This window comes from Lynx canadensis, chromosome B4 (assembly GCF_007474595.2).
Source record: "Lynx canadensis isolate LIC74 chromosome B4, mLynCan4.pri.v2, whole genome shotgun sequence".
Classification (NCBI taxonomy): Eukaryota; Metazoa; Chordata; class Mammalia; order Carnivora; family Felidae; genus Lynx; species Lynx canadensis.
In genome coordinates this window covers 140,635,882-140,662,494 of record NC_044309.1, presented here as the reverse complement: position 1 = coordinate 140,662,494, position 26,613 = coordinate 140,635,882, and the positions used below count along the sequence as shown (strand labels likewise).

The following is a 26,613-nucleotide window of genomic DNA, read 5'->3' as shown; positions in this document are numbered from 1 at the left end:
TGCCTCCTATCTGGATGCCTCACCTCATATGATTGCTTTGTCCATCGTCCTCCAGCCTGGTCACCTCAGGACCTTTGCATCCGTGGCACCCTTGCTCCAGCTCTCTGCGAGACTCCCCTCTTTGCCTTCTGCATGTCTTTGCTCAGATGCCTCCTCAGTGAGGCCTGCCCTGACTCCCCCAAGCAGCAACCCCCATTCCTTCCCTCCCCCACCATAAAGGACACTACTTATCTTGTGTGCTTCTGTCCGGCCACTAGAATGTAAACTCCAGGCGGGAGGGACTGTGGACTGCTCTGTTCCTTCTGTAAGCATTCATTGAAGGACAAGGGAAACGTTGAAACATGAGTAGGATCTGAGGAGGCAGGAAAAGGAGGAAAGACGTTTTAGGAACAGTAGTGTATGTGAAGATACCGTGGAAACACAGGATTTGTTCTGAACGTTGGTATTGCCAATGGAAACAAGGAAGCATTTCTCAAGTGACTAGGACTCGAGGGCCTTGAGTTTGCTCCACAAGTTCTGATTCAAGGCAGCTTGCATTTCTTAGGGGTAGAACAACCTTGGAAAGGCACAGAAATGGTGAAATTTGCTTGACGTTTTCTTCAAACAAGAAGAAACACCAAGGGTTAATCTTGCCGCACCAATTCCTACTAATTCAGTTATCATTTAAAAGGGAGTCCGTAAAGAAGTTTGGGAGGTTTTTCAATCTGTTCAAAATCCCTTCTTAACTTCCCGGGTTATAGTTTGTGAAAACTCTAATCTTTGCTTGGTGGAAAAGCTAAGACAACAGAGCATCCCATTATTCAAAACCAATGCCTTTGCTCAAGCTTTATGTGGATTTGCAGTTTGAGGAGCTGGTTTTTCAGAATGCTTTGATTCGAGCTACTTTATGGCTCCCATGTCAACAAAGAAACTGTCGCTGTAACTGTCAGGGCGCCAGTGTCTCTGGGCGAAGCATACTCCCGTCCTTTTTCTTTAGCAGAAATAAAAGGCACAGCAGGACTGCTAGGGCTGCCCACGGGAACCAATGAGTCAGAATTCCCAAGCAGTTCAAGGGCCACGCCAGCCATGTTAAACGTGCAAATGTGCATGTGACCTCGTGAAGAAGGTCTTCCTCTATGATCTCAGAGCATCGATGGAAGAAAGCTGCTTTGAAGGGTGTATGACAAGGTGTTTGGATAGTAAGGTGTTTCAGAAACGGACACCCAGCACTCCACCCTGCCCGGACTGGGTGCTTCGTGTTGTGCTACTCTTAGGTACACTTCTTTCCTGTGAGATGCCTGCCGTGGCACCTGTGTGTGACTCAGCTGCCATCAGTGGAACTGAGGGACCCCTTAATTTTTGGCAGAGTTGAGACGGTACGGAGCAGTGCTCTGAGCCAGCAGTTACACAACCACCGGGGAACTTTCCAGGGTCACTCTCTTCATCTCATTGAAATTCAGGAAGCGGCACTCCTTCCCCTGGCTTAAGTGCAGTTTTGCTGGGCTTTTGTTCCATTTGTGAATAGTTCTTGCTGGAAGCCCCGGGCAGGATGACTTGGTAACGGCCCCTCACCCAGAGACCAGCGCTCCCAGCGCCAGAAACCACCGGAGGTAAGCGTGCCCACGTTAAATCGCTAAGTGTGTGTGTGTATTTTGTGGTCTCACCTTGAGCAATTTAATGTTCTTTGATAACCAGCACGTCATGGAACTCGTAAGTGAAGCTGCTAATGAGTGTGAAGCTTGAAATGTTCTGGAGAGCCCGGAACAGTGAGGCACTTAAAACCTAAAATTCCACTCTGAATCCAGACCGTTCAGGGTTGTTTTACTGGGAAAGTGATTTTACTTACTTATAGACTTGGGTGCTAACTTTTTCTTCAAACTTGTAGCATCTTGGTATGGATGGTGTTTCTTTTGCTGGAAACGACGTGCTTTAATTAGAGTTGTGTATTCAGTTGTTGAAAGTAAATGATAATTTTGTTACTGGTAAATAAGCGGCAGCAGAGGTGACTCCAGAGCTCCAAGTGCATCTGTTGTGTGGCTTCTGTCCCCTGAGCACCATGGCACGGGATGAGCAGTGCAGGGAGGAGCTCAGTTATGACCGGATGCCCACCCTGGAGCGGGGAAGGCCGGAGGCCGGGAGCTACCCCTCAGACGCCAAGCCCAACGACCTTCAGCTGTCGACAAGGCTGCCTCCGTGCTTCAGCCACAAGACATGGGTTCTCTCTGTGTTGATGGGGGTGAGTAGCTCTTCACCATCCACCACGAGGTGTCTTCTGCTTTGGGCGCCATTCCCAAGTGGCCTGGGAGAGGGCAGATCCTAGGTTATTTCTGCTTCTGGAGAGTCTCACGTGTGCTGATGTGCTTACTTTGCTTATTTTTTCTGAATTATTTTTTTCGGTTCGCGAATATTTACCACAATAGCCCTGTTGGCCTCTGGCTGTGGCTTCTCTGTGTCCCACCAGGGTTGGGACAGTCCATGCTGGCCATCTGCTGTTGGGGTAGCCTCCAAGACTCTCCACTCCTGGTGGGGGGTGGTCTGGAGTTGCCCTGCAAAGATGGGAGGAGGGGCTGTGCTCTTAGGGCAGACCTCTGGCAGACTGAACAGTGGGTCAGTGTCCCAGGATGGGAAGTCAGGGCCATGGAGCAGGAGAAAGCCCAGGGGCTGGAGGGACAGGGTCAGTAGAGAGCTGGGGGCAGACCTGGTGCCAGGACATTTGCCTTCAGACATGCTTGGATGTGCACTTGACCACTAAAGGGGTCATTTCAGCCTGAGTGCAGGCTTGCCTGGGGCTGGGCCATTGGATACACCTCTCTTTAGGCAGGACCCCAGGTCTCCTGTGCGACCCAGGCTGAGAGCCAGGATCCTGGTGGGGACCTCGCCCCTCACCGGGCTTCCCCAGGCCACCCTGCAGCACCCCCAGTGGTCCTGCCCACCCTCTCCCTGAGCTGTGACCCTGTCCTACTGAGACTGGAACCCCCATCTGCCTGGGGTGCAGAGGAAGTTCCTCGTCCCTGTTCCTGGGGCTGACATCACACAGCTGCTCAGCCTCCTCGCAGTCCCAGGGCTCTGGACTCTGTGCGCTGCCCACAGCTGCCTGTAGCCAGGGTACTTAATCTTGCTCCTCCCCTCCTCACCTAGGTGTGTACCATGGTCTCCCTGGCTCCCCAGGCCCCTGTGTCCCAGTGCTCCTGTCACAGTGGGGCATTCATGACTTCCCCCCAGTCCAGACCCTTTGTCTGAGTCGTTTAACACTGACCCCTGCCCTACAGCCTCAGCCTCTGTAGTGAGTTTCTATCTCTCAGACGTGACCTGAGGCCTGGGTGTCTCTTGGGCCTGCAGCCCCTGACTTGAGCATTTTCCAGCTGTCCACTTGGATTAGCTTTGCAGAGAGCATGGGGTGGGGCTGTTTGCCAGCCCCCGAGGCTGGCCCTGAGTCTGGGGGGGTTATCCTAAACCCCCTGAAATTGTACGTATCGGGGTAAGGGTGTGTTCTGGGGAGAAGTGCCGTTTTTTGCTTTAAATTTCAACAGAGACCTCTCCCTCTCTCTCCCAAATAAATGTTGAGGCCCTTAGTCTGGTGCTGGAGGGAAGAGTGGGCCATGGCCATTCTTCAGGGAGGATTCAGTTCTGGCGGAATCCAGGCATCAAAGTTGGCATTGTACAAACTGTTGAGTTTGACCCAGGAGGCAGTCAGAGGACTAGTTGTTTCGCTGTCTGATTTTCCAATGTGCCTGTGTTATAACCTGAATTGTGCTGCTATTTTGCAGAGCTGTCTGCTTGTGACTTCGGGGTTTTCGCTTTATCTGGGAAATGTGTTTCCTTCCGAAATGGATTACTTACGTTGTGCTGCAGGATCGGTAAGCATCGTTCCTCAGTTGCATCTTTTAGTACCGAAATTTGCGGTTCTGAGTTTCTTTGCTCCAAAATTTACTAGTTGGCTGTCCCTTACTCCTCATTAAGAATGTCCTCATCTGGGGCACCTGGGTGGCTCAGTCGGTTAAGCATCTGACTTCGGCTCAGGTCATGATCTCACACTCCATGAGCTCGAGCCCAGGGTCGGGCTCTGTGCTGACGGCTCAGGGCCTGGAGCCTGCTTGGGATTCTGTGTCTCCCTCTCTCTCTGCCCCTCCCCTGCTCATGCTCTGTCTGTCTCTGTCTCAAAAATAAATAAAAACGTTTAGAAAATTAAAAAAAAAAAAGAATGTCCTTATTTGACTTTAGTTTTAAATGAGATTTGTTACTTTTGAAAATGATTGACGTAGCAAGTCTGAATGTCACTCCATAGAGTCCCACGCAAGAAACGGCACTTTGATTTCTAACTTACAGCTGCGTGTCGCTTCGGGCTGTCCTGTGGGCTGGCAGGGAACCTGGCTTCTGCCCTCTTAGGACAAAAGTCCTTGCAGAAATTTGACCCATTTCCTACTGTTCTCTCTGGAATCTTCTAGGTGGTCCCTCGTCACTACTGGAGCAGTCCTCCTTGGGATTTCTGACCCCCATGCTCCAGGGCAACACTGACCTGGGATGGGTATCTCAGCCAAGTCCTTGGTGGTGCCCTTTACCTTCAGAAGGGACAGGCTAGGGAAGCAGGTCACATGGTCCCACCAGCTCCCCCTCCGCTCTTGGAGGCGTAGCCCCTGGGGCCCCCTCATCCAGCTTATGCTCTGCGTCCTGCAGTCTCTGGGATCCGTTTCCATGGCTTGTGCTGTGCTCACTGCGGGGTCTGCAGGGATCGTGTCACCCACAGGGGCAACACCTGGCATGGCCCACAAGGCCCGAGCTGATGCCCTTCCCTTCACCTCCCCGCTGCCCTGACACCTTCACTCTTGCCTCTTTCTTTGCTTCTGTGGGGATCAAGCCTCCTAGAGACTCTGAGACCCCTGTTTCCACATTCTTCGCATGTAGATGTTTTTCCCTTTGGGGTAATTCTTGAGGTAAGATGAAGTCTGCTCTTGTGCAATTGGTAGAGGTGACAGTTCGACGTCTAAGTGTATTTAGTGAGAATAGGTTTCACTATCTGTCTCTTTCATCTCTTCAGAAAAGCATTTTCCAGAATAAGTCATTTTGAAAGTCACGGGACCTTTCACCATTGCCAACACTCCTGTGCCCAGTTGACTGGTGGCACTTGTTTGGCTGGCATGTCTTGGGTCGTTCTGGAAGCTGAAGCCTTGCAGTGCAAGTACAGATGTCTAGGTGATTCGCCCCTGGCTCACGGAGCTCTGATTTCTTTTCAGTGCCTTCCCTCGGCAATTGTGAGCTTTGCTGTTTCGAGGAGAAACATCAATGCGGTGAGTCCGGCTTTCTGTGCGGTCTCTGCAGATGTGGGGGCAGCAGTGTGGCTTTGGGCCGTGGAAGAGCCTCGGATGGCAGAATGCACCAGCAGTCTGTGGACCCAGGAGGCAGGCCCAGGCCACCTGCAGGGCTGAGGGGCACCTGCGCGCGTGTGCATGCTGGGATGTGCCTCCACTGCCTGTAGCCCCTGTGCCCCCCACTGCAGGGCTTCCTGGAATACCCTGCCTCCTGCCCCTGAGGGGCTGCAAGGGACCCTCCCTGGCTAATCCTTATGTGTATGTGTCGTAATCTTGGGGTTTTTAATTACCTAGAATTTGATTCAGTGATACCTTTATTTTAGTTATGCAAAAAATAGTGAACCCCTGTTTTTCTTCCAGATCCCCAACTTTCAGATCCTGTTTGTGTCCACGTTTGCCATCACCACTACATGTTTAATCTGGTTTGGATGCAAACTGGTTGTGAACCCCTCAGCAATAGACGTGAGTCACTGGGTAGTGCTGTGGGTCCCAAACGTTTTCCTGTTTTCTCCTGGACATGTCTTCCTGCTGATGCAGATACCAGGGGTTCTGGTCCCACTGAGTCTGGGCCTGAGACAGTGCTGTCATTGGGTTGACACAGTACATGTGCGTCATAGCTCTGGAGTCTAACAAATTCTGAGAATTTAATTTATGCTTTTGAGAATTGTCTGTATTTGATTCTTGCCATTGACTACAGCAGATGGATTTATTGATAGTATTTCTAATGTCTCTTTGGCAACGTATTTCATCAAATCTGTGATGCTGTTGATTGGAAGTTATACGGTTACTTTATGAACCACTAAGAAAAACGGAAAAACCTTACCATTTAGACTATGATGCCAGAAGAGAATCCCAGTTTCCTAAGAAACGAAGACTCATCAGAGATACCTCAAAAAAAAAAAAAAAAAAAAAAAAAAAACCTCTGTTTTGTGGGAAATGTTGAACTCACTATTTTCAAGATCAGGAAAAGGATGGGGGGCCCGAGGAAGTCTCAGCCAGGCCTGTAAGGCAGAAACATGAACACACGTGGACCCGGAAAGGACACTCACACTGACATTGTCTGCAGAAGAGGGTTTCCCACTGACTCCACCTTAGAATTGAGCACATGTAGGAAGGTCGCAAGCTGTGAAAATCAGAGTAAAACAATTGTGCTAGCAACAGAAGACTTTGGAAATGTAATTTAAATACAGGCATTATTTTATAGAGACAAGCCTGTGAAGTTCTTGGGAATAAATGAAGCAGAAGTTTTGTGAGGCTGTTTTGTAGAAAATCATGAAGCCTTACTGAGAACCGGTACTTCTTCATTAAACCTTCATTAAGCCAGGACTTCGTTAAAGTCCTGGCTGAGGGCCGGTGAGGGCGCCTCTCAGTGGGTCCAGAGCAATAGCACCTGTCAGCAGGACCCGACACGTTTAGTGACCAAGGGCCAGGGAAGGCAGCCCCTTGACAGCAGGCCGGGAACTCAGCCCACAGCCAGGGGTTACTAAACAGCGGTCCAGGAAGGCAGGGGAGCCCTCCTGGACCAGGCTAGCCTGAAGCCACCCCGCGTGCGCCAACCATAGTCCTGGACTTGCGCGTAGTGGTACTGCGCCCTCGTGTTGGAGCCTAGCCAGGGGAGACGCAGGGGCACACGCTGGAAGGAGGACCTGTCCCAGGGTGTGTGGGGAGCTCCCGCTGCAGATCTAGGGCACCGGGCTGCCTCGGGCACTCGCCGAGGAGGAAAGCCCAGTGCCACCAGGCAGCTGGAGTGACTCTCAGCCTCACTATAATCAAGAGGAGGTAAATGAAAACCATAAAGAGTTGCCATTTCAAGCATCAGATGGGCAGAAGCCCCAGGTGCTTGCCTCCCGTCTGGGGCAGCTTTTACACCCTTTGGAAACAGTCCGGCATCTGCAGGTATGTTCTGAAGAAGCACACGCGCTGTGACTCCGTGTACACACCCCCGACAGTGCAGGCCTTGGAGATAACACTTGCATGCTCGACCAGAAAGTGTGGCTGCTAGCAGCACTGGGCATCGTGGCAAAAACCCCAAACCAGAACACATACTCGAATGTCCACGTTGCCTAGGGCAGTGCCCCCGAAGACCGCAAACAGGTAAATAAATGCTGAAAGGTGGGTGAAGCCGCATGCCACCCGGCCTTCTCCTCAAGTGTGGCCGTGGCCACAGCGCCACCTCTCCTGAAGCTAGAACTCCAGTCCCCACCGTGCCCAGGCCACTGTGCCAGAATCCATGGGTAACCAGGCCCTCACATAGTTTCTGTCACGTGAAAGTCAAGCCACACAGCACTGAAAGTGCTGTCTGTGGCACTAAGGACGCGTGGCTCCAACGTCCGAACCACCGGTGTCTGGGGGCACGTGCGCACGAACACGTGGGGAAATAGAAAACCACACACAGGATGGGACCCTTGGGACTGTGGCTCCCACACCCCTTCTCCCTGCTCGTGCCGGGCCCTGGATTCTCAGCCTCCACCCAGCTTCCCCACACGATGTATGCAGGGGAGCCCTCCTCCCCCACATGATGTACACAGGGGAGCTTATCTGTTCCTGCCGTTCTTCCTGCACTTGGGGGTCCATCCAGCTCACGATGAGGCTGCTCACCGTTAACACTGTGCCACATCCACTGTGGGTTCCCCCATCTACCCAGCATTCTTTAGGGGTAGATCCAGAGGGTCACCTGTGATGCCCCACTGCCGGGAGCAGGTGCAGACACGTGTCTGCAGGGGTCTCATATACCAAGAGGTGCCGTCTCCCTGGACTCACTTGTTCAAGAACAGGGCCCTGTTCTCACCCCCACTGCATGCGCAGGCTTCTCAGGGCCCAGACCTTCCCTACGTTTGGGGTCACCGATTTTCTACTGTGTCCAGTCAGATGACTACAGCGGGAGCTGCTTGTTACTTCCCTTCATGTTTTCTCATCACTGATGCTTCTGAGCACCCCTTCCTCTGCTTTTATCTCCTAGCTTCCTTTGCTGCTAGTTGCCTGCCCTTAACATCGGCTCATCTGTAGATGGAGGTTGTCTTTCTCTCCTTGAGTCACAGAACTTGCTTCCCCCCCACACACAATGTGTCAAATTCCCACGCAGAAGTGATTTTGCCACTGTTTCTCACCAGTTTGTCTGTTACTGGGCAACACCATGCTTTTTATGAGGATACCCTGGGCAGGCCTTAATGTCCTGTGGGAGAGCCACACACCCCCCCCCCCCACTTCACAGCTGGCCTCTCTGACTTTAAATAGATTTTAGAATAGGTTTATTGAGTTCCTCAACAGCTGCACCTGGGATTATGCTATGATGATTTTAAGTTGATATAGTAATTTTGTGAAACTTGACATCTTCGTTATGTTAAATCATTCTACCCAGGAGCATAGATGGTCTGTACTCACTCAAATCATCTTCTGTGTCCTGTATTAGGGTCTTAATGTTCTATTTATTCTTCGTTAAGTAACCCCTAGATCATTTACAGATTTTGTTGCCAGTATGAATGGTGCTTATTTTTTAAGTTATGTTTTCAGATGAATTATCAGAATGCAGAGAGAGGTTATTGATTTAATTTTTTATTTTGCAATATTTTAAGACTCAATAATTTGCACAAATACAGAGAGTTCCTGTGTGCCCTTCACCCAGCTTCCCCAGATGACAGCATCTTACATAATCAGAATATGTCAAAACCAGGAGATTGACGTTGCTGCTATATATTCACTTAAGTACAAACCTATTCAGACTGTACCAGTTTTTAAATCAAAAGGGAATTTTGTCAGTAGATTTTGTGTTTGGAAACCTTGCTGAACTCTCTTATTCTTCATAGTTTTGTATTGGTTCTTCTGTGCAGGTGATTACATCCTCCGCAAACAATGACCGTGCGAACATCCACTTCAGTCCTACCATCTTTCCCTTTCTCTGTAGCTGTGGCAGGGTTCCCACCGCAGTGGGAACCAGTGGGGCGTCTCTGTCTTATTCCTGACTTTAAATGAGTTGCATCGAAAGAGTCTCTGTTAAATTCTTGATATGTAACTTTTGCCAAGTTGAAAATGTTCTCTTCAAGTCCTGGTTTGTCATGAGTTTTTCATTTTAAAAATATAATTATGTGTTGAATTTTAATAGTTTGTTTTTGCATATGTTAAGATGACCTTTCCTCACTTTATTAGATTGACAGATTTTTCTGGTGTTGAGGCTTTCTTTCCTGGAATAAACCTTACTCAAACACAACAGTATTATTTTAGATAGTCTTGACAGGGTGACTAGCTGGTATTGTGTTCAGGTTTTCTGCATGTCCTGGGTGAAATGGGCCTAGATTTCCTTCATCTGGTTTTAGAGTCAAGGCTACACTGGCCTCGTAAAGTAAGCGAGGCAGCACTGATTTCTTGTGTTTCAGAACGACTTGATAGAATGAACTGCTTCTTGAAAGTTGGGTAGAACTTGCCTGTGAAGTCCTCTCCACCCAGAGCTGCTGCTGAGGGAGGGCTTCATTATTAGTATCGACGTGTTCTGTGTTGTCTTGTGTCAGATTTTCTATTTTATTAAAAGTTCCTCCAATATCATCCAGTTTTTCAAAATTACTGGCACGTAGTAGATAGTGATATAGCTCCCTATTTTATTTTATTTTATTTTATTTTATTTTATTTTATTTATTTTTTTAACATTTATTTATTTTTGAGACAGAGAGAGACAGAGCATGAATAGGGAAGGGTCAGAGAGAGGGAGTCACAGAATCCGAAACAGGCTCCAGGCTCTGAGCTGTCAGCACAGAGACCGACGCGGGGCTCGAACTCACGGACCACGAGATCATGACCTGAGCCGAAGTCAGACGCTCAACCGACTGAGCCACCCAGGCGCCCCAATAACTCCCTATTTTAAATGTGCTCCGTGTTTAGTTCTTTCCTTCTCTCCCCCCACCCCTCCCCCCCAGAATTTAATTTGTGTCTTTATTGTATCTCATTCTTTTCCAAGAACTAGCTCTTGGGGAACCTCCTTTGGTTTGTTTCTAGTTGCCGTTTTCTCTTTCCTAGTGTCTGTCATGTCCTTGCTCCCTGTGTTTTTGGGGCTGCTCCTTGGTCAGTCGGTCGGTGGGTCGGTCAGTGTGCTACACCCGTCATGAGCTGAAAGCCCAGCCCAGCGGGGGTGCCTCTGGCCCTGTCTCTCAGCTCCAGCTTAGGTGCATCCCAGATTTGACGTGACATGGATTTTCATCGTTGTTTGGTCCTACGTGTTTGCAGATTTCCCTTTTGGTCCCTCCAAACCTACTTCCCACCCACTGTCTCCCTCTCTGTCCAGGAGGTGGCATATGTGGGCTGGTTCCGCTAGCATTTTGCCTTCTGGCCTCCGTTGGGGTCAGCCCATGAGAGACTCATTCAGATGGGACATTTGAGAGTGCTTAGGCTGTCCCTTCCCCTGGCTCTGAGCCTTTTGGGGGTGTAGTTGGATGGAGGCTGGGTTCTCTCTCTCGGCCACTCCTTCACTGCCCTTGTCCTCAGTAGTCACCACTACCCTTCCAGGTTTCCCTTCACCCTGGCCCAGACTTGAGAGCTATCCTCTCATTAAATCTCCTCTAGCCCCTCCTCTTGGGTGTCCCTCTCTTTCTCACCAGGACCCTGATAAAACAGACATACAGGACTATCTTTCACAGTCTTCCATTGGTGGTTGTTTTTCTGATTATGTTACAGTCAGAATGCCCAACCTGTAGTGTAGGTTCTTTGGAATTTACCAAGGCTTGTTTTGTGGCCTAATAGACGGTCAGTTTTTGTTAGTGTTCCACCAAATACTATAAAAGAATGATGATTCTCTGTTTTCAATTTTGCAGGTAGAGTTCTATAGATCGAATAATGAATTTCATTTGATTTTAAACATAGGATTTATTATCACTGTGGTCTGAGGAGGCCAACAGATCAGGGGACAACTGCCATTGGAAAGACAGCTCATCACTCACAGGTCCCAAGGGGAGGGGGCACGACGTGCCCAGGCTGGGGGCTACAGGGGGAAGCACCAGGCAGTCAGGAGGCAGAATGGGAACGAGAGAGGGAACCTTTCCTGTGGGTGAGGCAGGTGCAGGCTTAGAACTGGCTGGTGTGAATCACGTCCCTGGGCCCCAGGGATCCCCTAGTTGTCGGGCACCTGCCCGGGGTGGTGGGGGCAGGTGAGGGAGGCCCTGAGTGTGGGAGCCCCACAGAGGGGGTGCTGGGCCAGGGCTCCATATTGGCTGGTTTGCAAATCCTATAGTTAAATTTACTTTTTTTAGTTTTTTTATTCATTGGTTATGAATACAGAGATGGATTCCTTTAATTGCCAACACAATTAAGACATGGAACAGTTTTATCACCTCTAAGGCCCTGTTCGGTTTTTGGCAGTTATGCATAGGGCTATGTAAAGGTGTGCGGGTTTTCAAAACGTCCTTAAACACCCAGGGGGCAAACCACTAAGGAAGGTTTAGATCGGGTGAGTAGCCTCCAGCTCAACGGCCACAGCAAGCCCTTGAGCTAAGAATGGGTTAAACAAAACAAAACAGACACACATGAGGCAGAGGGGATGTATGGCCCCTGTGCCTGGCATCTGGCCTTTGACAGAAAAAGATGCCCAGAGCTTTAAACAGGTGTCTAAGCCTTTGTCTACATTTACAGAAGGAAAAGCGAAGAGAACTAGTCTTACAGACCTATGTGTTCTTTTTTGGCAGATAAATTTTAATCTGATTCTTCTCCTTCTGTTGGAGCTTTTCATGGCAGCCACGGTGATCATCTCAGCACGGTCGAGCGAGACGTATTGTAAGCAGAAGGTGGGTCCAGCCCTGCGCCGCACGGGGCATGCAGCAGGCCCCCCCAGAACACTCACCCATGCACACGAGGGTAGGCTGCCCCAGGGCACCGCATGCAGCCCCAGCCCGCCAGGGTCTCATGAGGCCGATGGCCTCAGGAAGGCAAGGTAGAAGATGCGACACAACTGCCCCATGGTGTGATTCTGATCAAGTACCGGTGCCCCATCGTTTCCCGTCGAGAGACCAGGTCTGCTAAAAGTGTCACCTTGTAAACTGGGGTCACAGCAGCTAATTCTGTTTTCACATGCAAGGAATAGCTCAAGTCTAAAGAGCCACCAGTGGCTCCCACATGCTAGTAGTTTAGAACCCGGCCAAAGTGACAGCCTGGACGTGGCCAGCCAGTGCCAACAGCCTGGGCAATGGGCTGCGAGGGTGCACCTCTCCCTCCCCACCCCCCTGCCACAGCACATGTAAAGTCTCCGGGCCAAACATTTTGTCTGTCTCTCTTTAGGGTTCCATGTCAGATAGCACCAACATTTTGTATGAAGTGGCATTTCCTGCTCGGGTCCTGAAATCCTATTCAGTAAGATAAACTTTAAATTTTTCCTTCTTATTTTATTTTATTTTATTTTATTTGGGAAAGGTCCATGGTGACACACTGTCCTGAGTGACATCTGCCATCCACAAGGAATTCTTAAGTTCACCCTGTCACTCGGAATTGTCCTGGTTTGAAGGATAGATCATGTGGCTGCCCTCTCTTGTAAACTGTATTGCAAGTCTTTTATGTGTTTCTAGCTTGTTTCTTTGGTTCACTTGTCCTTATACTGTGGAAGATGTGTTAAGCCCCCTGCTCTGAGCATAGTGCTCGTGATTTCTGTGTGTGGTTCCGTAGCCGTTTGCCATGGGTTTTGGGGGCTTTGTCATGTACAAGTTCACAGTTGTTTCCTATTCTCACGATTACTTAGCAAATCTGCCCTTGCTGATGGCTTTTGCCATAAAGTCTGTGTTGACTGGTCAAGTGCACAGCTCTCTTTTGGTTAGCATGGGCGGGCTGTGTCTTCCTGCCCTGACTATCAGCTTGTCTCGTCCTTGTGTTCAGGATGCTGCTGTCACAGCATGGGACTGCGTCTCATCCTTCCCCCATCTGTCACCCTCTCGGTGGCCTCACCTGTGAGTCTGCGTCCTGCACTGCCACGTCTGTACTTTGTTTTGCCACCTTTCTGTTTCCTAGTTTCCATGCCTTCTCTTGCTTTTCCTGCCTTCCTTTGAATTGGTGGGAGCTTCGTCCTTTCTTCTCCCACTTTTTTCCTTTTCCAGTAATTTTGAGTTGGGAGCTACGCATTTTTTGGTGTTCTTTTAGAGATCATCCTCAACATTTCAACATGGGGCCTATGGCTACTTTGCCCTGAGCTCTTTAGAACATCCTCTTCATGTCCCCTGCCCACCTGCAGCATGAGAGACACTCCCTCCGTGGCCCTGCCTATGTGCTCTGTCCCTCCAGGTCATCGAGGTGATTGCTGGCGTCTCTGCCGTCCTGGGTGGGGTCATCGCTCTGAACGTGGATGATGCTGTCTCGGGACCACACCTCTCCGTGACGTTCTTTTGGATCTTAGTGGCCGTGAGTACACCCTTGTGGCCCTCATATGTGCGCGGGTCACCCGGCCACTGGCCGAGCCCTGGCTGCTGTCCCCAAGACAGTCACTGCCAGTCTTGGAGCTCAGCTTTGGTGGATTTCAGGCAAGGGAGCAGCTGGAAGGGAAGAGGGTGGAAGGTGGCTGCTGGCAGGCCAAGCGGCACGCTTCTTGGCTGCCGCGCCAGGGTCCTTGCTGGCCCCACAATTGGAGGAATTTGAGAATCAAAGATAAAATGGGTCAGAAGGTTAACTTTTTTTTTTTTTTTAATGTTTATTCTTGAGAGAGAATGAGAATGAGCTGGGGAGGGGCAGAGCGAGAGAGGGACACAGAATCTGAAGCAGGCTCCAGGCTCTGAGCTGTCAGCACAGAGCCCGATGCGGGCTTGAACTCACAGACCATGAGATCATGACCTGAGCTGAAGTTAGATGCTCAACGAACTGAGCCACCCAGGCACCCCTGTTAATTGTTTTAATGTGAATCGATATTGTTTCATGTTTTTATGTTACTTTTTCTTGAAGAACGAAGAATGATTATTTTACATTATTTTATATCAGGTCTAGAATACGTAACATATTGTTTCCCAATGTGTGTTTTGTAAAATGTAATATATTTATGCTATTATTTTATATTAAGTACTGCTGTGGTAAACTCCCAGCACAACGCTTCGTGCGTGCATGATACGTGCCTGATATATGTGGTCACTGTGTTACGTATGGCTCGTTCATCATTTTATGAGCGACTAAGTTTGTTTACACAAGTTAATGTCGTTTAGTGTTTAACGGAAACGCAGCCCGTGGAGCACCTGACCCAGTGCCTCCCATTTGGGTAGGGGCCTTGGCTGGTGTGGGCTCCTCCCATCTGCATGGAACAGTTCAAATCAACCCCTGCGTGCCTGAAATCCTACAGTCAAGTGACACATCCCAAACACCTGCACCCTGTGTTTCCGGACATCGGACATCGTCATCCCATGACTATCTTGTAGTGTCACTGTGTCACATGGTGATGCCTGCGGGAAGGGCCTGGTTTGTCCCACCCTGCTGTCGGGGGTCATCCTGGACGAACGACTAGGACGGCATATGCAGCTCGTCCACATGCTCTTCTTCCTGATGCTGCCTCGAGAGGGTGGTCTTTGTCCCGACCACATGTGCATTCAGCTGCGGGAAGGCCGAGACTGGCGTGGCTGGGCCGCAGCAGCCTGTGTCGGGTCCTGGGGCTCAGCAACACTGGGGGTGCCTGTGCCCACCCTTGCTGAGCCCTAGGTACTCCCCGAGGACTGGAGCCTGGGGGGAGAGAGCAGGCAGGGAGGCCGTGGGATGGGGTCACGCACCTGGTCACCCGCTGCCAGCGCGCAGGTGGGACTCACAGAGTGCTTGCCTCTGTGCCTGCCCCAGTGAGTGAGGCTGTGAGAAAGGCGCGTCTGCACGTTTAGCTTCTGGGGTGACGTGGAAGCGCTTGGAATTACGTCCTCGAGTTACTGAGGACGGAGACCCAATATTGCCCTGAAGCTTATAGTGCAGAGCTACTTGCCTGAACATCCAGCACAGAGGCTGTGGCCATCTCCCCCACACCCGGCTTCCCTGGCCCTTTGTCTGCAGATGCTCCTCCCTCTCTGCCCCGGGGTGGGAGGGTCAGACAGCTCTACCTGCCCCAGTCCTGGTTGGAGGAGACCGTGGAGAGGCCAAGGATGTAGACCAGGCGGGGGTCCAGGGCTTGGGGCCTGGCCGAGAGCCTGTCCCTGCAGCCTCCCTAGGCCTGGTACGTTTCTGTATACGAGCGGGTGTGTATCAACTGCCCTCCTCCCCATGGGCCAGTTTCCTGCCAGTCCAGGGGGTGGTAAGCAAACTTGGGCCCCCACCCCGCCACGTTTGTTGGGGCCACTCCAGTCGCTTCCTCAGTGGCTGTTCCACATCCGCAGCCCCTCCTCTGCTTACAGCCATAGAGCCCTGATGGAAACGCCAATCTGGGGGGAGGTCCCTGCATGGACACCTTCACCTCTCGCATTCCTTAGAGCCAGCAGACTCCCTGGGCCAGGCCCGCCCACCCCTGCAGCCATACCCACACCCCTGCCCATAACGAGCTTATCTGTCGCACCCACACCAGGGCCTCCAGAGTGCCGCTCTCCCCGCCATCCTTGGCCTGCTCCCCTCTCAGCCCTCTAGCTGCTGCCGGGGATCTCGTGGCCTCAAGCCTGCCTCTGTCCCACTCACCCTCAGGCCAGATTCCTGAACAAGTATAGATGTCCCCCCGGTGTCCCGGGTGCTGAGATACTCCCACGAAGGGGAGGAGTCTGCTGCCACCCAGCGTGTGGTCATTTCCTTTGCTGTGCGTGTGGCCAGGTAACTAGACCTTGGATGCACCTGGGCCCGTGGGCTCAGTGGGTTTAATAGGCTCAGCACTCGGCACCTTGGGAAGGACGTGCCCTGCTACGCTTCCCTCTCTGCTGGAATGGCGTGAAACTAAGTCAAGCTTCTTAAAATAAGTGGAAAAAGACGTTTATTGAGTATAAAGAGGAAAGGGCCCTCTTAGTGGAGGAGAGCCACTGAAGAGCCCACCTAACCGCTAGGTCATAGTGTGGTGGGTGGCCTGGCGGGGAGCCATGTCTCCTGGGGCTCCCTGAGTCTGATGATGAGGAAGCACCAGACTGGCCCCAGCTAATGCCCGTCTGCAGCTAGCTGGTGTGCTCTTCAGGACCTCTGCATCTGACAGTGACCTAGGTCTCCCTGGTCAAGGGGACTCATAAGCACATTGTGATCACAGATTGCATCCTAAACCAGGAACAAAGAACACCTATGACAGGACGTCACTGGGGTGGTTGGGAGAATCTGAACACAGGTAACACGCATAATCCGTATGACATTTCCTCAGTGTGATGCTGAATTGAGATGGTTCAGGAGAATGGCCTCAGTTTCAGCAGGCACACGCACACATACTCAGGGCAGGTGTCCCCGATCTCAGCCGAGGTGGCAAAATGTCACAGGCAGCAATTCCGGGACGTCCAGGCCACTCCTGGTGTGGCTCTTGCAGCTTCTTTGCAGACGTGCGTTGCAGCCATGGAACAGAGCACACGAGGCCTCGGAGAGGCCACCCCGCTTCCCCCCGGCCCTTTCCAGCCCTGCCAGCCCCCTAGCCAGGAAGGCAGCCTTTGGCTCTACTGGGCCACAAGGATGTGCCCATCAAAACAGGAGCACGTGATTGGAATTAACTTCCTTGACTGTCACCTCTGAAATCTTTGTGTTTTGTTTTCTCTTAGTGTTTTCCAAGCGCCATTGCCAGTCACGTCACAGCTGAGTGTCCAAGCAAGTGTCTGGTAAGTGAGGCCCTGTCCCCAGGTACCAGGGACGTGCTGTGCACTGCTAGGGCCTGGCTCACCCCTTCCCGGGCTGCCATGTGACGGGGCTCTCCCCCACGGTGATAGGGCTGCAGGGCTGAGCCTGAGAGGGTGCCGAGCCAGGGGCAGCCCGGCGAGGGCTGCGTGGCACTCTGAGGGCTGGAAGTGAGCACATCTGGTGTGAAAGTCAGGAGAGTCCTGTGACTCAGCGTAGGAAGGACGACACCTGGTCCTTCCGGCCCATCCTGAGTCTTGTCAGGTCTGTTGTTTGACAGTGACACCTGAGTTCGTGCTTTAGCAGCACCTGCACGCGGCTGTGCGGCCTCCGATGTGGGTGGGGTTTTAAAAGAACAGGGTTTAGGGCAGCGGGAAGGCCGGCCGTTCGTTTGTGTTGCTCTTTGAACAGAGTGGTTAGTTGTGCGCGAGGCAGGGGATCTGGTGGGACACGAGCCGCGCGTGGAGCTCATGGTGACCGAGTGCAGAGAGCCTGGCGAGGGCCTCGTGCTGAGCCCAGGGCCACGTCCACCCTCCCTTCACGTTGTGGCAGACGTCCACCCCTGCCTGTGCGGACAGCGGCTCCCAGGCCCCTCGGGCCGGCCAGACCCGCGTTCTCACCTGCTTCCCGTCAGGTGGAGGTGCTGATTGCCATCTGCAGCCTCACGTCCCCGCTGCTGTTCACTGCCTCTGGGTACCTGTCGTTCAGCATCATGAGAATCCTGGAGATCTTCAAAGACTACCCGCCAGCCATCAAGGTATGCGTTGTTCTGTCAGCACCCTGTGGGAACCTGGTGTTGCTGCCGGAGGCTGTGTGGGAGGAGGGTCTCGAGCGACAGGTGGCCCGCGTGAGCGTCTGACCTGCGTGCAGCTGCTTCTGCATGTGGCACGAGGCCACGTCTAGTTTGCTTCCTGCGCGGACAGCCAGGTGTCTGCACTCCCTTCTCTGATGCCCATGCAGTCTTGTTCCGTGCAGGCTGCCGCCTCTTCGAACTTCGGGCGATTCTGCCTGGTCTCCGGCGGCCCCGCATCCCACCTAGACACCCCTCCTTCATGATGCTGTTGGATTTTCTCAGCCCTTCTTCCTTCCGTTCTCACTTTGGAAGCTATCCTTCATCCAGTTGTATGAGAGACCTTGTTGGAATCACAAGTTTATAGATAAACGTGAGGAGAGTTGGGTCTCTTTGCACATACAGCGTGCCTCTAACTAGAACTTGTCTGGGGTCTCTCAGCACTTCGTTGTCTCCACAGGCTCAGACACACGTCACTAGGCTGGTTTCTTAGATGCCTTACGTTGTCACCAGCACGCGTGGTATTTGCTCCCAGGTGTTTTTCGTGGGCCATTTCCAACGTACAGAAAAGTTGAGAGAACACCGCAGTAAACACCAGGATTCTAAGTGCTTTATGTGTTGTGTGTACATGTGTGTTCATACTGACAGGTGGGACCATTTCTCGGGAGCATCTGAAAGTGAGTGGCAGGTGTGGGACAGCAGGACCCTTTACCTTAAATACTTTAACTTTTCTAGAAGGACTGCCTCTTACACACGCACAATCCCACCAAGGCACGTGAGAGGCCCAAAATCATGCAGTGTCACGTTCAGTGTTCACAGACCGTCCCAAGAATGTGCCTCGTAGGCTGAAGCTCGCAGAGCAGGACCCGCTGAGGGGCATAACTTGCCATCGAGTCTCCCTCGAGTCCGGACAGTCCCCACCTTTTCCCCTGTGGCCCTGATAGTTTGGAGTCCTGGCCAGTGGTCTGGGAGAAGGTCCCACGTGTGGATCTGTTTCCTGTGACACCAGTGGGAGTGAGGCCAAGAGCACGTGCTGTCACCTCCCGCCTGGTTGGGCGGCAGCCGCCAGAGTGTTCTTGGTGGTGGCGGTGGGTGGGGCTTTCACAGGAGGGAGACAGCCATGGTGTCAGCTGGACACCTGCGGGTGCCTTGTCCCGACACCTTGTGCGGGGCCGGCCCTGGCGGCTGGCCCCGGCCTGAGCGCTTGTGTCACACCTAGGGGTGAAGAGAGGTGATAGACGCCCAGCTCTCCTGTCCCTCTTCCCTTCCGAGCACCGCCAAGGACTCACGGGTTTTTGTTACCTGCACAGTGCTGCTGTCGTTATTCTCTGATGCTCATGTTGGCCCAGCTGTGGCCGGAGGGAGCACCTTGCAGCCCGGTGCTCCCTGCAGTAACCCGTCAGCCTCTCCTTGCAGACGTGGGGGGTGACCCAGGCTCACCTCATCCTGCCTCGCCCCAGACCCACGCAGGCCCCTCAGAGGGAGGCGTACATAGACATCAAGATCTGAGGGCTGCGTGTGCTCATTCATACGGGGGCATCATTGCTTCTCAGCCTCCGTCAAGATCCTGAATTGATATTGTATTTCCAGTTCAGAATTACACGCTGGATTTTTTGTTGTTGTTGTGAACTTCTGTTGTTTTGTATTAGTATTCTTTTTACTCCAAAATCTTGTTTCCTGATAATATTGAGGGTAGCTATTATTTTATCTTGTACGTAAAAATTGTCATAATTGCATCACCAGTGTTACCACCAGCAGCACACCTGCCGAGTGAGTTTACAGCTCGCTTTCACCCCACTCAGGAGAGAAACAGCCCCCTTTCTGCGTGTGTTTGTAGTATTGATTTGATACGTGGTCGACTTCAATATTTTCTGTTTGCATTCTTCACATCGAGGACAGGAGCTTTTCTGTGTCCTTTAATTATACACGCACATTGTGACGCCACACAGTTTTCCCAGCCTGTCCCCAAAGGGTGGAGACGGATTGCTCCCAGTTTCTGCTGTTGTTACGAATAACTCAGTGCCCACGCCTGGTTTGGAGTCTGTGTGGTGCGACATTAGGACAGTGAGCTCGGAGAGGGGTTGCTGGGCCAGAGGGCAGACACATCTCTGGTCTGGGGAAATGGTGACGAGTGCCCCTCACGGGAGGCCCTATTTTCTGTCCCACCGCTGGTACGAGCACCAGCCCAGCACAGAGTGTTGTCACCCAGTGTTGTCACGTGGGTGAGCCAGCGTGCCTGGTGGGGCTGCAGTGTGCGTATCTCTGGACACGAGACTCTGGGCCTTTGTGCCTGGTGGTTTTGGCATTTCTTTTCCAGTAAGCTCTGTCCTGTCTTTTGCTCACTGTCTAGTGGACTTTGAGCTTCACCAGTATTTGGGTGTCTCCTCTGTAACAGAAGATTTGGATAGTGGCTCCCACGGGCCAGCTGGTTTTCGTTCCACTTGTGATTTCTGTCGTGAGGAAGTTTTTTGTTTGTTTGTTCTTTGTGGTCAAATTTACCAACATATTTATTTGTTGCTTTGGGATTTTAAGCCGCAACTAGAAAGGCTACTACTTGATTTTGGCTCAGGTCGTGATCTCACGGTTTGCGGGATTGAGCCTCGGTGCAGAGCCCACTTAGGATTCTCTGTCTCCCTCTCTCTGCCCCTCCCCTGCTCTCTCTCGCTCTCTGTCTCAAAATAAATAAACATTAAAAAAGAAAAAGACGACTACTTGTGTGTCCAGTGGGAGTTTATCCTGGAGCATAAGGAACTCACCTTTCCTCTTCGGGGCTTCAAACACCCATCGTTTTCCTCGGTCGTCTGAGATGCTGCCCGTATCACTCGTTAAGCTTCTGTCTGTGTCTGCACCCGTCGTTCTCCTACATCTGCTGTCTGGTGCCGCCCTGTCCCGATTATGGAAGCTTTCGAACAGGCTTCGCCAGCTGGCGGGCTGGATGCCCAGTTCCTGATCACTCTGCTCTTCAGGGTTACCTCACTTTGGTTGCGTGTTTTTTATGTCAGTTTTAGAATCAACTTCCCTGGCTCCAGAAAACAGTGGTGTTTGTTGTTGTTTTTTCAAATGGGGCTTGTGGCTAAACTTCTACATTAGCTTGAGGAGAGGGGTTTCTGTTCCCTCCCTCCCTCCCTCCCTCCCTCCCAACAGTGACACAGTATGGAGCCGGGGGTTTTGCGTTATCATTTGGTTGCTTTGTGTCTCTGCCGGAGGATGCCTGCGACTGGGAGGGCTGGGTGCTCACTGGACCCTTTGCTCGCCAAGGCTCCCCCACGCCCCCATCGCCCCCTCTGACCCCAGGCACTCCTCAGCGCCCTTCCCTCCAACAGCTGCCGGCCTGAGCTCCAAGAGAATCTGCTGATGGTGTCTGTGCACCAGTGCCCAGGGGCCCCGTCTCCGGCTCAGAGCCCCCGTAACCGGTCACTTCACCCCATACGGACACCCTCTGTGTCACCGGCCCTATTGGTGGTGGTTACAGGATGTGGGAGGCTTGACTGTGAGCCCCCGGGCTACCCACAGGGCTCCGCTGCTTGTGGGCCGTTTTTATAGCATCTGTTAAACCCAGGATGACAACTTACAGAATGGATTTCTTTGACTCCCACTCACGAGACAGAATGATTACCGCTCAGGTTCCTGAAAGCAGAAGTGTACGTACCTTGAAAACCTGAAATCGATTCGCACCAACTCACTCAAGTGCTCTAGGAAGGTCCTGGGGAGGAGGGGGGTGTGCGGGAGGAGGGGAGCTGCCTGCACGGCTGCCTGGGCTGGAGGGCGTGGCGTCCCCGGTGCAGGTGGCAGGCCCGGGTGGCTGAGAGCCAGGGGCCGGGGCGGGCCGTGAGCTCACCGCCTTGTCTCCCACCAGCAATCCTACGACGTGCTGCGGTTGCTTCTGATGCTGCAGCTGCTGCTGCAAGCCGGCCTCAACACTGGCACCGTCATCCAGTGCGTGAGCTTCAAGCTGGGCGCGTCCTGGGATGCTGCGCAGACCAGCCAGCAGGAGCGCCCAGCAGGGGAGGTGAGTGGCCTTCAACACAGTGATCTCCCCGTCCTTGTGGGGTGGCCCTGAACACAGATCCAGTCCTGAAAACGGTATAGACTGAATGCCTTCAGTTTTACTCCTGCAAACATGGATAGGAAGCTGGCCAGGATCCCCAGAAGCCACAGAAGTTCCTTCTCTGGCCCCTCTCAGGGGCGCGGCTCTGATGGGAAGGGGTGCCCACTGAGCTCCCTGTAGATGTGGCCTCAGTGACCTCTGTCCGGCAGGCTCTGGAGGGTCATGCAAGCCCCTCTGCCAGTCTCTAGGCCACCGGGTCTTGCCCGCCCCCCACAGTTGGAGGGCTGAGGGGGCCAGGGTCTCCTCCCCAGGAGCTGCTGGCCCAGAGGTCTTTACGCTGTGTACTGGGGAGGCTGCCACAGGGTCCACGAGGGACGCCGTGGGTGGACCAGACCCTCCTCCCACCTGGTACTACCAACCACGGGGCCTTTGTGCGAGTGTGCCTGTGTTCCCGCCGTCAGCTCTTCCTCAGCAACCCTGGCCTTCATCCTCTCCTGCGCTTTCCTTCATTGAAACCTGCAGATGGGGTCATTTCCTTGTTTTTACCAGTTAGGCTGGGTCTCCTGTGGGGATGGCTTGGCCCCCAGGCCCTTTGAGAGACCCACCTGGTTCTTTGTGGGGGCACCAAGTCTGGTGAACGCGTGCTCCCACCGGGTTCCAGAACAGAAGGTTCTAGAGGCTCTGGGGCCTGCAGCTGCCCTCCCTGTTTCTGGAGGTGTTTGGTCACCTTTGCCTCAAGTGCCCTCCTTCCCTGGGTGTCCCACCCCCGATGGTGCCTGCATACACGCAGGGCCGGACCCGGGGCCTTCTGTGTGGGGGCACCCGTCCCTTACATCGATGGCACCATCTGTGGGTATGTTTTGGGCACCCACTGTATGTAGTTGCTTGCTCTGCCCGATGCTGGGACGCAGGCCACGTCCCGTCAGCTGTCACGCAGGTGCTCACCCCATGGCAGCCTGCCCCCCCCCCGTCTCCCCCCCACAGCCCACCCCTGCCCAGGCTGTGTTTCTGCGGGGACCGGGACAGAGGGGCTGGTCTGTGGGAAGGTGGAGGAACGGGGGCCCCCGTGTCCCCTCGGGGCTCCAGGGCTGTTTCCTGTCCTTTTTTCACAGGCTGAGAAAAGCTCTCGAGTTAACAGAGCTTTCCCACCTGCCTCCTGCACTCGGGTGGCCCCCGGAAGAAATAACACTTTGCCTGTTTGGCCACAGGTGTCCAGAAGCCCCCTGAAGGAGTTCGACAAGGAGAAAGCATGGAGGGCCGTCGTGGTGCAGATGGCCCAGTGACCGTGGGGCGGGGAGACCGAGGCAGGAGCAGGGCCCCTGCCTGGCTAGTTGTCTTGAAGCTACCACTTTCTAACTTGCCCTTCACCTTCGTCCAGGCCAGGCTGCAAGGTGGAGTCTTCATTTCTTTTAGTAGTTTAGTTGTTAAATAGGCAAGTGTTGACCATTTTGTGCTTAGGAGTCTTTCAGTTCCTCACCCCCAAGGCGCCACCGCACGCACCGTGGTGTGGGGCTCTCAGGTGAGGAAGGGGCTCGTGCTGGAGCCAGACCCTCCCGGCACCGACGCCTAGGCAGGCCTTGCACGTGCGGCCAGCCGCCCGTCTGCTCCTCCTTCACCTCGCTGGCTTCCCGGGCCCATGCTTGTCGAGCACTTACCTTAAGCAGTCGACAGCCGGGCTGTGGACGGCCCCACGTGGGTCTTACCGACTCGGGCGTTTCTCTCTGGAGACGTGTCTGCCAAGCACCGTCTCTGACCACGGAGCAGAGCTGTGTGGGGAGCCCCTTCTCCTCAGGACCGTGGTCACAGGCAGCCCCCACACCCACGGCTGTGCCTGTGTGGCGCTCACGTGCCCGAACTTCTGCCCTCTGTCTTAGACCGAGCCGTTCCAGAAGGACCCTGCCCACTCACTAGTGCTGGTGATGTCCCATGCGTGGTATGCAGAGCCCAGGTCAGCAGGGGCTGTCTGCACTTGTGCTGGGTGGTACCCAGCTCCTGAGCCCTTTTGTCAACACCCACACTAAGAGTGACCCTGGCCACTGTGACAGCTCAGTGTTCTTTGGGGTGGGGCCAAAGGTAGAAACTTGGGCCACGTTTCTGGGTCTCATTGGCTTTGGTGATGCAGGTGGGGCTGGGCCCCCTACCTCCTCTCATGGGTTCTGCTGGCACTCCCATTACCATTCTCAAGACGTGAGACAGATGCCCCCCAGAACCCTCATGGGGGTCATCACTGGGCATTCTCCAGCTCCCTCCATTTCCTGACCTCACTTACCTGAGGTCCAGCCCAGGCCACGGGTCTCTTCCATCTGTCACTGCCCCTCCTGCCAGACAGCGAAGACGGTTTGGGTGTGAGAATAACATTTGCTTCAGTTAAAATCACCGCCAAGAATTGTGTGCTGTCTCCTTGTCCCCTGAGTATACCTGGAATTTTCTGGAAGAACGATTAGCTTTTCTCAGTTGACATGGGCACTGGTAAGTCTCCAGTGGGCGGGGGGCACCTTCTGAAAATGGAAACGTTCATGGTTTCAGGAACTGTCTTGGGGCCAGTATCTGCATTCACAAGGCTGCACGTGCAAGTGGTTGTGTCTGTCTGCTTCATGTGAGGAGCTCAGCGGTTGTGCGGGAAGGTGCTGACGTTTGCTCTTTCCTGTAGCTTGTTAGTGAGGATTGGCGGGGGCTGACTGGGTATAGACCTGGGGGGGGTGGGATTCAGGGATCCTCCCCGGTTTCTCATTGCTCAGCACGAATGACTGGCTGCCAGGGTGTCTTCACAGCATTCACGGCAGGTTGGGTCGGGAAGAAGGCAGAAGAGACATGGGAAAGGGGGAGAGTGCCAGCCGAGGAGGCATTGTCCTCAGCCAGCCAGCCCCTGTCTGCTGTCCTTGGCCATGTCCCCAAATAAGCAAGAGCAGGGGAGATGGCTCTTTCCTGCACACATGCAGGCCCCCCCCCCCCCGGCCACAGTCGAGGTCACCTCCCCTTCCTACAGCTCCCAGGCGAGGAGGCCAGCGGGGGGATCTGCTCAGGAGCCTGGGACGGGAGCCACGGAGACAGCACGGGCCACTCTGGTATTTCCTTGGATGTCCCAGAAGTCTGAGTCTTAGAGCTGGAATTAGGCACCTAGGGCTTGGTACCGGCTTGCACTTTATTTCAGATAGAGCTTGAGAAATCCAGACAAATGGGGTTTTAAAAATGTACGATTCTTTTTCTGTCAATTTACATTTGTTTGATATAGTTTAATAACTCCTGAATAAATGCTAACATGTAAACGTGGCCTATGTTATTTTGAGTCCCTTAGGGATCTCTTTGTCCAGGGCTTGAACTGAGAGGAAAGTATAGGAGGGCTGGTGGAGGCGAGGGCCACTTTTTAATTTGTCCGTGATTTATGTAATCCCTGAGGCCAGGTGGAGGTGGGGACCCCTGAGAGCCTAGTGGCTCGAGTGGTGAAGACTGGGAAGGGGCACAAAGACCCCTCCCCACCCAGGGGAACTGCCTGTCGGCACTGAGTTGGCCAGAGCTAATGCAAAATGGGAGCAGAAGCTCACTTTTGGGTTATCCTGGGAAGTTAAGTGCAAAATAAAGAAGCTTTAAAACCAAAAAAAGATGTTTCAGAAATTTCCTGCCAGCAAAGACCATTGATTGGATGGGTGGGTCTTTCCTACTCCCCCCTCCCTCCATAAAGGCCGGAGGAAGGAGGACACGGAAGGCTGTGGAGGGATTGGGTGGCGTGGGATACTGGGCGCACTTGGAACACGTGGGGTGACGGCACAGGCCTCCACGAGTGAACCTGGGGACAGCAAGGCCACCTCAGGTTCTTCTGCGGGATGGAGAAGCCGTCCTGACCACCCCGATTCCCCACAGCCCAGGAAGGGACAGCCAGTGTGCAGCCCCCCAGCCCTGCGTGTCCACCCTGGGGACTATGATCTCCACCTCTGCTCCCCAAGCGCGGGCCTCTAGGGCCAACGGGAGTGAGGGTCCGAGGGAGACCTGGGGTGGGGTCCAGGGCCGGTTGTGACTCTTTCGAGTCTTTATGACTTGGGGGGCCTCTGATTGCCAGGGCGGGTCTGTGTGACCCCGACAACCCGCGCCGGGCGGGGCCGCGTGACCCCCGAGCGGGGGCGGCGCGGCCACTCCTCCCCGTGGACACCATGGCCCGGCGCCCCGGCCCCCGCCCCTGCGCCTCGGACCGCAGCCCGGGCCTCGGTCCCAGCGCGCGCGCCACTGACCGCGGCCCGCGGGGACCAGCGCCCCCCGCGCGCCGCCGTCCGCGCCAACCCCGCCGCAGCTGCTCCCGGCGCCCCCTGCCGCCCGCGCGCCCGCGCGCACCGCGCAGCCCCACGCCCCGCGCCGGCCGCCGCGCCGCGCCCCCAGGGCCCCGCGGGCCGACCACCCTAAGCGCCGGGGTTGCACAATGCGCCGCACCGCCCCGGCCCGTTGCCCCGGGCAACCGCGGGACGCCGGGCGGCGCGGCGGGGGGCGGGGGCGCGGCTTGCGCCACCGGGTCGGTTCCGGGTGAGCACGCGGCCCCCTCCGCGCGGAATCCCGACCTGTGCCCCCGCGGATGCCAGACAGGACCCCGTGCCCCGCCCCACTTGCCCTTGCAGTCCCTGACCCGCCCTCCCCCGTCCCGGGACTCCAGACCACCCCCCCCCCCCGCCCCCAGGATTCTAGACACCCCCGTCGGAACCCCAGAACGACTCTGCCGTGGAACGCCAGACCTTCCACCCCACCCCAGACCTACCCACCACCCCTCCACCTGTCCACGCTGCCCTCGGGAGCCCAGACCTGATTCCCAA

The 26,613-nt window shown here is 53.9% G+C and overlaps 1 protein-coding gene across 1 annotated transcript; it reads left to right on the top strand.

The window, feature by feature from the left end:
* The first annotated feature begins 1,473 nt into the window (after positions 1 to 1,473).
* Positions 1,474 to 25,386, top strand: MLC1 (modulator of VRAC current 1). Its single transcript, XM_030320962.2, has 12 exons — positions 1,474 to 1,589; positions 1,971 to 2,215; positions 3,747 to 3,836; positions 5,211 to 5,264; positions 5,646 to 5,747; positions 11,948 to 12,046; positions 12,537 to 12,608; positions 13,527 to 13,643; positions 16,910 to 16,966; positions 17,617 to 17,739; positions 21,629 to 21,781; positions 23,029 to 25,386. The coding sequence occupies exons 2-12, from the start codon at positions 2,036 to 2,038 to the stop codon at positions 23,101 to 23,103; spliced, it is 1,122 nt and encodes a 373-aa protein (XP_030176822.1). The 5' UTR covers positions 1,474 to 1,589; positions 1,971 to 2,035; the 3' UTR covers positions 23,104 to 25,386.
* Positions 25,387 to 26,613: the final 1,227 nt, after the last annotated feature.

Excerpts from the sequence above, each read along its gene's own strand:
- MLC1 (XM_030320962.2), top strand. The coding sequence starts at position 2,036 with ATGGCACGGGATGAGCAGTGCAGGGAGGAGCTCAGTTATGACCGGATG. Across the intron at positions 5,265-5,645 it reads CGAGGAGAAACATCAATGCG|ATCCCCAACTTTCAGATCCT; the intron begins GTGAGTCCGGCT and ends TTTTTCTTCCAG. Across the intron at positions 5,748-11,947 it reads TGAACCCCTCAGCAATAGAC|ATAAATTTTAATCTGATTCT; the intron begins GTGAGTCACTGG and ends CTTTTTTGGCAG.